This window comes from Acomys minous, assembly GCF_964271855.1.
Source record: "Acomys minous genome assembly, chromosome: 2".
NCBI classification, from domain to species: Eukaryota; Metazoa; Chordata; class Mammalia; order Rodentia; family Muridae; genus Acomys; species Acomys minous.
In genome coordinates this window covers 117,184,087-117,196,055 of record NC_140484.1, presented here as the reverse complement: position 1 = coordinate 117,196,055, position 11,969 = coordinate 117,184,087, and the positions used below count along the sequence as shown (strand labels likewise).

Genomic DNA, 11,969 nt, shown 5'->3' with positions numbered 1-11,969 from the left:
GAAAAGAAAACTGACATTTCTTTACTCTTTATCCTACCATAAGGGCCTGTGTTTTCCTTGAGGTAAATAAAGCACAAGAGGGAAATTGCGTCCGTCTCTGTTAAACATCTGAAGAATGCCACAAATCTTTCCAGATGCTTTTCCTAAATGGCTCCAAGAACCCAAAACCTGCTCTCAGCACAATGGCACAGGGTTATTTATATGCTAGGCACCCCAGATCCTTCCAGGACTGCAAAAACACATGCCAGGAAACTCTTCAGTCCCCAGCAAGCTGTTCCCAAAAGGATTTAATCTGATGTGTTCAATAACCAACTCAATTTAAAGTGAGCATAGTTTCCAAAGTATGCACCACTAATTTTAGCTCGGTTTTTATATCAAACTTCTTCCAAACTTGACGTGTTTATTTCCTAAACATATTTTGTTTTTTGCAATTGAATATGAATAGACACAAAGAAATGGTTCTAGATCTCTGTCATTGCTGCCTTTCCTCTCCTGGTGTGTTAGAGACAACTCTCTGCAGCCCAGCCTGGCGGTCTAGAGCTCCCGGCCTCTTGGCCAGCGCTCCAGAGGCCTGGGCGTGAGGTGTGCGCTCACCACTGCTGCCCACCTTGTGCTATTCTGCGTCTCACCTTACCAAGTACTCCCTCCCAACACATGGTTGTGCTGCTGCGGTTTCTGTTCTCAGGCTCTTCTTTTGTCATTGATAGTTCTGCATGGGTGGCAGGTGAGTTATTAATCCAAAACCGAAGTGATTTCTCTCAAGGTCATGTGCCTTCAAAGAAGGGCCTGGAAATCAGGGCTCCTATGCCTAAGTGCTGTGTGCTAGTATAATAGTTTGAAATTAATTTCATTCAACTTTTTTTTTTGGCTAACCCTTAATTATCCTTTAAATTTTCACATTATTTCCTGTCTTATGAAGCAGAAATTATGCCTTTTATTCGTCCTTATTTTAAGTCCATAGGGGCAGCTGATAATAATTACTGGTTGAAAGACCGAAACCACCTACCACATAGGTTACTCATATGCAAGGAAATCATTCATGATAAAAGGATTTCATTTTTTTAAAACCTGGGACATATTTACATATAGCAGGTGCTAAAATGTTTAAATACTGTTAGAAAACTGTAAAATGAACTTATATTTGCCTGTTTCAGTTGTTTCTGAGGCTTACTGCCTCCTTCTGCTAACCTAGGCTTAGTTATGGAAGCTTCTAGCCTGTGAGCAATCTAACCGAGGCCTAGAATGTTTTCAGCCTCCGAGACTTAATAAGCTCACCCTTTCTTGTTCTTATCGAGCTCTGGGCTGGCTAGTTCAACTCAGCTGTTCTGGCTCAAACTCTTCTCCCAGCTGACTTATTCAGCTGGCTTCTCTCTCAGCCTCTTGAATTGTTCTGCCTGGCCTCAAACTAACTCAGCAATCCACTCCAACCTCCTGGCGCCTTCTCATTCTCTGGTTCGTTCCATCTTCACCTGAGTTCTCTCTCTGCAACCCAGCTCTCTATCACTGTCCTGGTAAATCTAGCTTCTCTCTCTCCCTCTCCCCACTTTCTCTCTCTCTCTCTCTCTCTCCCCCCCCCCTCGCTCCTTAAGTAGCTTCCCTTGCCTCTCTCTTTTCATGAGTTGGGTGTTCCCTAGTCAAATCTTTGCCTGATTTATCACTTTTTCTGCCACTCAATTAAACATCACTTTCAAACACAGGTGCTTCCTTCTACAGACTAACTTTACCGTCATTGTTTGGGATTAAAGGCGTACCTGGACCTAAGCTTTTCTTTACCTAAAACTTGCTCTATCTATACCAAGCTGGCCTTGAACTCAGATCTGCTTGCCTCTGTCTCCTGGATTAATGGCGTATTTCTATTCCAGCCAGATCACACAGACCTAGAACATCTTTGGATGTGATCTCTTGCAGGGGCAGCCATGTTCTGAATTAAATTTTCTCTACAACTTCCCCCTTTCTGTTTAAGCTAAAAATTGCAGAGTTTGACTTTTACAATAGGAAGTTAGCAATCCCACAAACTTAACAGTCTAAATGTCCTCATGAAGATCCGCTCAGCCATTGACGTGATGGTCCTCCACAACTGTGGTCCTGGTCATCTGCCCTTCAGCTACAGCCCATTGCAGCATCAAGGCTTTCCAGTCTGCCAGTCTGATGGACTTTCTAACTGCAGGATGAGCTTAGTAAGCAGTAGTCTCAGATCCTGAAAACATTCTAGGCCTAGGTTAGATTGTACCGAGGCTAGAAGCTTCTAGGACTAGGCCTAGGTTAGCAGAAGGAGGCAGTAAGCCTCCCAGATACCAACTGGAAACAGGCGTAAAAGTTCATTTTACAGAGAACAACTTTTCTTCTGACCATCTTGTGACACATCCCTCACCTCGACTCATTTTGGTCTGCCCATATCTGCAAACGGTGTCAGCTGCTGTGCTAGGTGGTTAGTGCCTGTGCTCTAGCAGTGGCAGGCATTTCTGCCTGCCCTTCTACTTTCAAAGACCCTACAGTGCGGCCGGGTGATTCTTGACTCAAGTTCAGTATCTGTAAGACCAGGACTTATCTTTATATAACAACACTGGCCTCTGCTGCTGCTGTAATGACAAGGGTACAGGGGAAAGCCTTACTTTATGTTAAAATCTCATTACCTCACCGTGACTATCTGATGCATTAGAACCTTTTTAACTCAGGGAAGGTACATTCAGGTCACAGAGAACCTGGGTTAGTCCAGCTCAAGGAGCTAAAAGGCAAACTCAGGAAGTTATCTCTTATTCACTAGATAAAGGAAAGCACAATAGAAAACCAATTAGGTCATTACCACATAAATAAACAGGCTGTCAAAACTTAAGGGTAAAGTTGCATACATTTTATGCAATTTATTATTTCACAACTATACATATATACTGAATAAGTCTTCTAAAAATTTTTACTTGAATAAATCTATTGTAATCATCACTAAAGTATTTCAAGAATGATTATTCTGAAACAAGTGACAGCCTCAATGTAGTTGTAAGAGGAAGCATCAAAGGTAAGCATTTGAAAATGAAAATAACATTGTGAAATCAATACACATTAAATACCAAATAGTAAAAACTCAGCAGTATTTACATGAACACTGGGAGCGTCTACAGAGCACACCCGTCCTTCCCTGCTGTAAGTTTACAGAACACCGAGGGCTACAACCCCACCCAGCTCCACCTCAGGAGGCTGCACTGGACACCAGTCCTTCCAACAGAGACCCAGTCAGTTCGACAGCTGACTCGCACTATAAGCCACAGATCCCGTAATCACATGACACACTCAGAAGAGACACCTGTGACTGTTTTATCTTCCAACTGCTGCTACTGTGTGCAATACACTGTAAGTAACTGCCCTAGCATCTGTAACACTTCAGAGGTGGGCATATCAGAGCATGTTAGTCATAAAGCAAAAGCCAGCACTCTCTAGTTAACTTTTATTTCTGTAATATACACAGAACCCCTAGAGGCCACATAAGGAAAACACAGCAAACTCACACACTATTAAATTCTAAAACAAAACAGTATGTGATATTAAGTCAAACCATATAATCCACAGCTGGTGCATTTATTCCATTCAATCATCACATCCCTAGTAAGAACATTTTTTTTCAAGCCTTAAGTTCTGAACAATTAACAACCCATTCCTTAAAATAGACCGAAAAACTATGAGCAACAGATGACACAAATGTTTAGCACGCTGTCATCAGTAGTGAGCATACGGAGGCCGCTGGTTGTGACTGTACTGTCCGTACTGCTGTTGATAGTACGGCTCCGGCCTCTGCTGCGGGTAGTTGTTACCCCACGACCGTCCATGCCACTGATTTGATCGACTGTCACTCGGCCATCCTCGCCTGTTATCCCTGCCTCTAAACTGTCTGTTATCTTGCTGCCTACAAAAAGAAAACAAAAATATTAAACTTCCCTTTAAAATAGTAAAAACACAGGCAACCAATCCCAGTGCATTTGAGTTTGTGATGCAATACCCAGTAATGGAGAGTGGAACGCCCTTCTCTGGGGCACAGCACAGCACCAGCCAGATTTTCCTAGATTTAAGTCACCCTTGCAGCATCACACTGGACACCTGCTACAGACAGAAGCAGGGAACCAAGCCAATTGTGATCAAACTGACACTATCAGAATGCATACAATCAGGGTAACTTACTTACTGTTTTAAATTACATTTAATTTTCCATTTTGTTTTATAAAATTTCTAAAGTAACCAAAACAATTTCTTTATGAAATCAACTACAAAACTCTAGCCCAGACTGGCCTAGAACTCAAAATCCTATTGCCTCCCAAGCACCGTATGTATGGTTTGCATCACTGTACCTGGCTTAAACAAGACATACAGAAGCAAGGACTTCTGGTGCTTATTCTGCTCCAGGGCTGTAGAGCCCACACTGAAACCCAGATCAGAAGTAACGCATACCAGTTGCCTCTGTTTCTTTGGTTACCGCCAGCTCTGCTATTCCATTCCTCAACAATGGGAGGGGATTCAGGAGGGCGCTTCAAGTACTCCTGGTACTCTTTGTCATCTTTTGTGAATCTGTTTGCAAACATCTCTTCAAAATTTGGAGTCACTTCAGAAGTATCACTCATCTTGAAATTCTGTACAATTTTTAAGATCTGTAAGAATTTTTTTTAAATTAACACCAATTTATAGCTGAAGAAAAACCAAAAGTGTACATGCTTGTCCTGCAAGAATGTGGACCTGAGCTTGCTTTCCAGCGCCTATTTAAAAAGCCAGGCACAGTGGCATAGGCTTGCAATCCCAGTGCTGGGGACGTAGAGACAGGCAGATCCCTGGGCCTTGCTGGCCAGCCAGCCGAGCTAAAAAATGGCAAGCCCTAGGTTCCAGCAAAAGACCCAGTTCAAAAAGCAAGGTAGACAGCTCCTGAACACTAACCCTGAAGGGGACATCTGGCTTCCACATGTACCCCTCCACACACACACAATATGTAAACATATGTGTTTATGATGTAAACACAAAGGGAGAAGCAGAAGACATCAAGAAATAAAAGTAGAGAGGTAATCAAGGGACACGTTGTGAAAATGTTGTATCCAGTGCAAATAACTTTGTGTCTTCTTTCTGTAGGCACTGGGAAGTGTGAGTGGCCTAGGAAGGTAAGAGCCAATCTCCTGTGAGTGTGGTAATACGCACCTGAAATTGAAAGCAGAAGCAGGAACTGCGGGCCAACCTGGTCTACACCTCATTCCAGGCCAGCAAGGGCCACATAGTGAGAACCCATAAACAAGATCCAGTTTACTATTTAGAAGGCCTCCTGTTGTAACTGGGTACAGAGTAGCGAAACTAAGCTAAAGGCAGATTGCTGTGGATTTGTAGGTAACACGCTGGAAGGTTAATGTGAGGTAGGGACTAAGAAAATTAGATTAAGAGGATTCCAAGAAGAAACAATCACCAACTAGGGGTATGGAAGGGGAAACCAGGGCTAAGGCTTGGGCTTCATTACATCACAGTGCCACGGGAACTACGAGAGGTGAGTAAGGGCACACTGAATTTAAGGTGAGCTGTGGCCCACACATCCAAGACTCAGCTCAGCTAACTGACAGAGATGAAGATGAGGGAGGAAGACCTGAGGAGTGCTTTGGTAGTTAATACTGTTACAGAGGATGAGACTCTTTAGGGAGAACGTGGAAGAACCCTGGAGAAGATCAGTAGTCAAAGAGCACTCAGAGACAACACACAGACGCCAACCAGAAAAGACTGCCGTACGAGGCAAGAGAATAGAGAGGGGTTGATATTGGCAAATCAGACAGTGGCATAAAGGGACAAAAAGAGAACTGGATTCAGATATCAGGTGATTACTATAACAGAAGAGAAGGCAGAACTGCACGTGACTGAGAGCTACCTATAAGATGAGAAATTAGAATTTCTAGGACGCTTGAGTAGGTCAGAAGCTGTAATGTCAGCTCAGGAGGCTGAAACAGAAGGATTTTGAGTTTGAGGCCAGCTTGGGTTACAAAGCAAGATCCTGTCTTTTGCCAGGTGGTGCTGGTTCACACCTTTAATCACAGTATTCTGGGGTGGAGGAAGGCAGATCTCTGAGTTCAAGGACAGCCTGGTCTACACAGTTCCAGGACAGCCAGAGCTACCCAGAGAAAGCCTGTCTTGAAAACAAAGCTCTCATTTTTGTTTTTTTTAATAGCACCACCACCCCCAAAGCACACACGTGTGCGCGGACAGACAGACAGACAGCAGACACAAACACACACAGCCATGAATTTGAAAGAGAGCAAGGTACCTACATGGGAGGGCCTGGAGGGATGAAAGGGAAAATGTTATGCTTTCAAAAAAATATGAATAATAAAAGAATAAATAATATAAAGATATTAAGAAAATACAGTTTGGAAGGTCTTAAAGGAAACCTCACAAGATGGGGGAGGGGCTGGAGAGATAGCTCAGTAGTCAAGAGCACTCACTACTCTTCCAAAGGAGCACAGATCAGGGGATCTGACGCCCTCTTCTGGCCTCTTTGGGCACTAGCACACACAAACCACACACACAGCCAATTCATTTTTTAAAAAGACGTGGGCAGGGGGAGTGCGTCCATACACACCTCGGTTTGAGGGGACTGGACTAAAAGGGTTCTAAGAATCTCCGCCCTGCAGGGCGGTGGTAACACACACCTTTAATCCCAGCACTCACGAGGCAGAGGCAGGCGAATCTCTGTGAGTTCGAGACCAGCCTGGTCTACAAAGCAAGTCCAGGACAGCCAAGGATATCATAGAGAAACCCTGTCCCAAAAAAAACAAAACAAACAAACAAACAAAAAAAGAATCTCAGCCCTAACGGTCCAAAGAGGAGACGCAACGTCTGGGTCTTCAAATCCAACAAGCTAGTTTAAGCGTCAGTTAACTTCACGACGTACATGCTTTGCCGTTGTGGACGCTGTTGGCTATACTTTTCACTGTACTTGAACACCACTAGTTTCTTCACCACAAACAAACCCACAAAGAACTCTGGTTGGGGTCCTCCAACCCTGGTAAAGGCTAAAAGAAAAGGAAGCCCTTTCTCTAGAGGTGAGCCCAGATGAACAGCCGAGGATAACTGACTGAAAAGCGCGCTTCCCAGCCCGACCTCGGCACAGCTGACCCCCGCCGTACAGGGGCTTTGACAAAGCGGCTCCTACCAGAAGAGTCTTAATAAAGACCCGACCTGAGGGGAGAGAGGCTCCGAGGAGCAGCAGCGACTTCAGGCCTCCAACAGCATGTAGACCTCGGGGCCTCCATCGCCTCCCGGCTCCAGCCTCCCCTTTCCCTCCGCCGCCCCGATGGGAGAGTCATCCGCCATGGGCTGTGCTCACCTTTCCGCAGGTCGTACAGGAGGGAATCTCAGGCGTCCACACAGCAGCAGCCTACGCGGCTCTCCTAGGTAACTAAACGCTCCGAAATCCTCCAACTACTCGACTTCCGCTTCCGGAGGAAGCGCAAAAGCCGAAGGCAAACAAGTCAAGTCTCGCGATATCTAGAACTCGTCGGGATTTCCATCACCAACCCCACCCCACCCACCCCTGCCCCGCCCCTTGCGTTCGAACCTTGGCGCGGCTGCAGGGAAGCTACCCAGGGTTGAGCAGAGGGGCGAAGGTGGGCGGGTCTGTGTTTTCGCTGCCAGCCTGTCTGCTAAGCGAAGGGTAAAAGACATCGCCGTCTACTAAAATCCCTCTAACTGGCGGTCTCTAGTGCACTGGTACGGAAAGTCAGAGTAGGAGCAGGAGGGAAGGCGGCTGCGGAGACCCTGAAGCGGGAGCCAGGGCGGCGAGGTGAGGGGCAGAGGCGCCTGCACTGCTTGAGCGGTGACAACAGGGTCCTGAGCAAGCCTCCGCAGTAAGGTTCCTGCGGGGCCGTTTTCTCTTTGTTTTTGCAGAAATGTATCCGCTTCACTGTCCGTATTCCACTCCCTCCCAAAGCCTTGGCGGTTTCTTCTCGGGTGGTTTGCAAGTGTGGAACTTGACCTGTTTCTCAGATTGCTTCCCAGACAGTGCACTCTTCTTGAGAATGCAATCAACTTGGAAAGTTTAGTGTCTAAATTGGATACCTTTTCTTTCCACGCCTCAGTCAGACGTCACCTGTCAAGTCTGTTGTTTGGCCCTGCAGGAATTCCAACATGCATCCGCTCCCATACCCTTTGCTTCCACCCCATGGAAGTTCTCACCGCTCCCTGAACAGCGTAAATGCAGCGTGTTTTCATGTTGATGTCCTTCTTCGTAAGTCACTACCCCCACTAGCCTGTCTTCTCACAACTGCTAGAGACAGTCATGTTCAAGCACAGCTGGGATGCTGCCTTGCTGCCTGAAGCCCAAAAAAGTCCTAATTTGTATTCAAAATTCTATTTTCTCATGTTTCCGTTTCATTCTCTTGCTCGTGATAAAGCAGACCAAATGCAGTACTTCATGAATTACTCACTACAGCTTTATAGCTTGCTCGTAGCGCCTTGCGCTTGTACTCCCCTACACATAACACGCGCACGCGCACACACACACACACACACACGCGCGCGCGCGCGCGCGCGCGCGCGCGCCACCTCCAAATGTTGACACTGTAGTTATATCCATTCTCTAAGGCTTTACAGAGTGGCACCGCCATCCGGAAATAAGTTTTACTTCCGGTGGGTTCCACCATGCCTTCTGAATTTTATGTGTTAGTGCTACTTTCCGCCTTTGGGCAATTACTTATTAATTGCTTTAGTTTGCTTGTACGTCTTATGTAACATTGTGCTTCTCATAAAGTAAGCACTTAGTACACACTTGTGGAATGAACGGTGGGACTGTGTTCTAAACTATCCAGGCCGTGGCTTAGAAACTTTCATGTAACAAAAACAGGACAGTATTGATGTGGCGGGTGAGTGAATGTCTTCTGTCAAAAGTAGTAAGATTGGTGTCTTGAGTATCATTACTGAGTGGGTGATGGGGAAAAAACATGAGCAGGAAACAGTGGCGATTCCACTTCTTTGAGCCTGGGAAATGGGCACTGAAGAGGAAATTCGGTTTCATTTACTTGAAGTATAAAGGTAACTTGAGAGCACACAGTTACGTGTGGTGATGCTCATGTTTAGTCCCAGCCCTAGGGAGGTGAAGGTAGGACGAAGAGTTCAAGGCCATCCTCATATGAGACACTACCTTTAAAAAAAATCCCTAGTTTAATAGTTCATTTAAAAAGTAACAATGAGGTGTGTGGTAGTCATTATATAAAAGCACTGTGTGTTTATAAGTAGAGTCTTGTCCTAATTGATTTCTTGTACTGATTAGCAGTTAAAGGCAAAGTCACTGGGGAAACCAACACCCCCGCCCCCCATTTCCACAGCATTTAGTGCAGAGTTCTGAAAGCTTACATACAATTGAGGGGGGGCAGGGGGGCTGGGGAGACACTTAGAACTGTAAAAGTTAGACACCAAAAGGAATTATCATACTGTCAATAAAATGAAAGCTCTTGGTTTAAACAATCAGCCAGATGTTGTCGTGAACTCCTGAAATCCCAGTACTTGAGGCCAAGTCAGCTTTCTCCCAGTGCTCACTGTTTATTTTAGTATTAATCCCTTTCTAATTACTGTGTCTAGTTACTAATTTCTGAATACAGTGTTTCATCAAATCAAGGATATTATCTCTTGTAAGGCACAGTTATATCAAGATGTGTAATACTGCCTGTTAACATTTTTATAATACAAATACACCATCAATTGAAGGTATTACAGGAATGGTGAAACATTTACACAAGTATACACAAGTACTTAGGAAGTGCATGGGGAGGTCAAGGTCAGTTTCTACTACACTGGAAGCTTAAGACCAGGCTGGCCTACAAGAGACCCTGTCGGGAAGGGAAGGAAGGAAGGAAAATCAACCCCCCACGGCGCAGTAAAGTGGTACAGGGGCTAACAGCGCTGGCCACTGAGATGACATGAGCTCCATCCCTAGGACCCACGTAGTAGAAGGAAAAAACTGGCTCCTGCAAGTTGTCCTCTGATTTCCGTATGGGCCTGTGGCAGGCGGTCTCTGTCTCACACATGAAGATATATACACACTATAAATAAGTCTGGGGGAAAATAAATTTCAAAAGTAAATCTGTTAAGTTCCTTCTTAAAAATGAGGAATTTTTAAATAAACGCTTGGTCTCGTATATCAAGTTATATCAAGATGTGTAATACTGCCTGTTAACATTTTTATAATACAAATACAACATCAATTGAAGGTATATTATTACAGGAATGGTGAAACATTTACACAAGTATACTCATGTGTATATATACACATCCTCAATAAAATTCAGTAAACTGCTAGCCTTGAGGCAGAATATTTCTTATAAATATTATAAAATATAAATAGCTCTCTGAATCCTTTAGAAGCCTAACATTATCATAAAATAAAAAGATAAAAATTAAATGTGAACAGTAAGTGCCTGCAAACATTTGCCAGCACATACTCTGGGCTGGAAGGATGGCTCAGCAGTTAAGAATGTTTACTGCTCTTGCAGAGGGGTCTGGGTTCACTTCCCAGCACCTGTCAAGTGGCTCACAACCACCAGTTCAGGAAATTCAGTGCTCGCTGGTCTCCTTGGGCACCTGCATACAGACAAATTAACAAAAGCACACTCATGAATATTATATAAAAAAAACAAAAGCTTTAAGTTATTTCTCATCTGTGGTGTTGTCATATTATTAATGATGTTGACATATAAGTAATACATAAATGAGTCACTTATTTATATTTGATACATCCTTGTGCCTCAGAAGGCAGCACATTTATAATATCTCATTAAAAGCAGAGTTTAGCCAGGCATTAGTGGCTCCTGCATATAACCTCAGCGTTTGGAGGATCGCCCCAAGTTTGAGGCCAGCCTGTTCTGGCCTACGCTATGAAGCAAGTTTTTCAGGATAGCCTAGGCTGTAGAGTAAGACATTTTTTAAAAAGGCATGTTAAATTTTTTTTTTAGATTATTTATGTGTCTATGTGTGAGCCTGCATATGTGGACCATGCATGTGTGGGAAACTGAGGCCAGAAGAGGGAATTGGATCACCAGGAATTTGAATCAGAGGTGGTTGTGTGCAGCCTTGTGGACGCTGATAGCCAACCCCAGTTCCTCTGAAAGAACACTAAGTGTAAAGCACATTATAAATATTCCCCCTAAAAATACCCTTTCCTCTAAAAGTTAAAGAAAGCAATAAGAAAAAATTGCATTTCACATTCTAGACAAATATTCTCTGTTACTGAAAGCACAGCCATAAGCCTCTGTAGAATCAAAAAAGATCCACCACATTTAAGTACTTTCAGTACTACTTGCATGACCTACCAGATGTGCTCCACTGTTAAGGCCTCTTTTCTCTTTCTCTCAAAGTGCTTGTATCCTAAACCCATGGTGTCCTAGCCCCTTATCGCTTATGTGGCCCATTGTCCACTAACAACAAGAGAACTGACATCAATAAATCTGGTGGTGTCATCCTCAAGCTCCACTTTCTTCTTCAACCTCATAAATCTCAAATACAAAAATTGCAGAGCCGTGAACACCTTTGTGCCAAGCCATGATAGCTAATTAGGTAAAGAAGTAGCTCATAATCAATAGCTCTGCACCTTCCTTTTGCAGTCAGGAGCAAAGTACCGCCAATAGCCAGCGTCTACCTGGTATTCTCCTCAGTGTAGCAACATTTTCACATTTTCACTCTGATTCAAAGCTTGACGTGCAAAGGCAAACCCTTTTCCACAGGGCTGGCACGATCAGTGGTGTAGCTACTTCAGACATAGCCACTAATGGTCAGCCAACTCTCCTGGTAAATAAAAAGCCCCAGCTCCTCGTCAACAGATCTCGCTTCCAAAATTAAAGGTAAAACATGTCCTGGGGAAGGAGAGATAAACCTGTTTTTTTAGGATTCCAAGTGTGGGATCAGAACGGTCTTGTGAGAGAACAGGTGAGGTTAATTCACTAGAAGAGCAACCACCTCGGACAGGAGCTTAATTG

At 44.2% G+C, this 11,969-nt stretch overlaps 1 protein-coding gene across 2 annotated transcripts; it reads right to left on the bottom strand.

Annotated features, from left to right (window-relative positions):
* Window positions 1–2,829: 2,829 nt before the first annotated feature.
* Window positions 2,830–7,473, bottom strand: RAMAC (RNA guanine-7 methyltransferase activating subunit). 2 transcript variants are annotated; one of them, XM_084772158.1, is made up of 3 exons: window positions 7,331–7,473; window positions 4,435–4,631; window positions 2,830–3,895 (listed from the first exon to the last, which is right to left on the bottom strand). In XM_084772158.1, exons 2-3 carry the CDS (start codon window positions 4,602–4,604, stop codon window positions 3,709–3,711), a joined length of 357 nt encoding a protein of 118 aa, XP_084628284.1. In that variant the 5' UTR covers window positions 4,605–4,631; window positions 7,331–7,473; the 3' UTR covers window positions 2,830–3,708. The 2 variants fall into 2 exon arrangements, with proteins under 2 accessions (XP_084628284.1, XP_084628285.1); XM_084772159.1 differs by having other exon boundaries at window positions 4,435–4,613; window positions 7,331–7,467.
* Window positions 7,474–11,969: the final 4,496 nt, after the last annotated feature.

What these genes read in the sequence shown, in the direction of transcription:
- RAMAC (XM_084772158.1), bottom strand. Translation starts at nt 4,604, where the DNA reads ATGAGTGATACTTCTGAAGTGACTCCAAATTTTGAAGAGATGTTTGCA. An exon ending in CAAAGAAACAGAGGCAACTG is followed by an intron (nt 3,896 to 4,434) that starts GTATGCGTTACT and finishes TTCTTTTTGTAG; the next exon opens with GCAGCAAGATAACAGACAGT.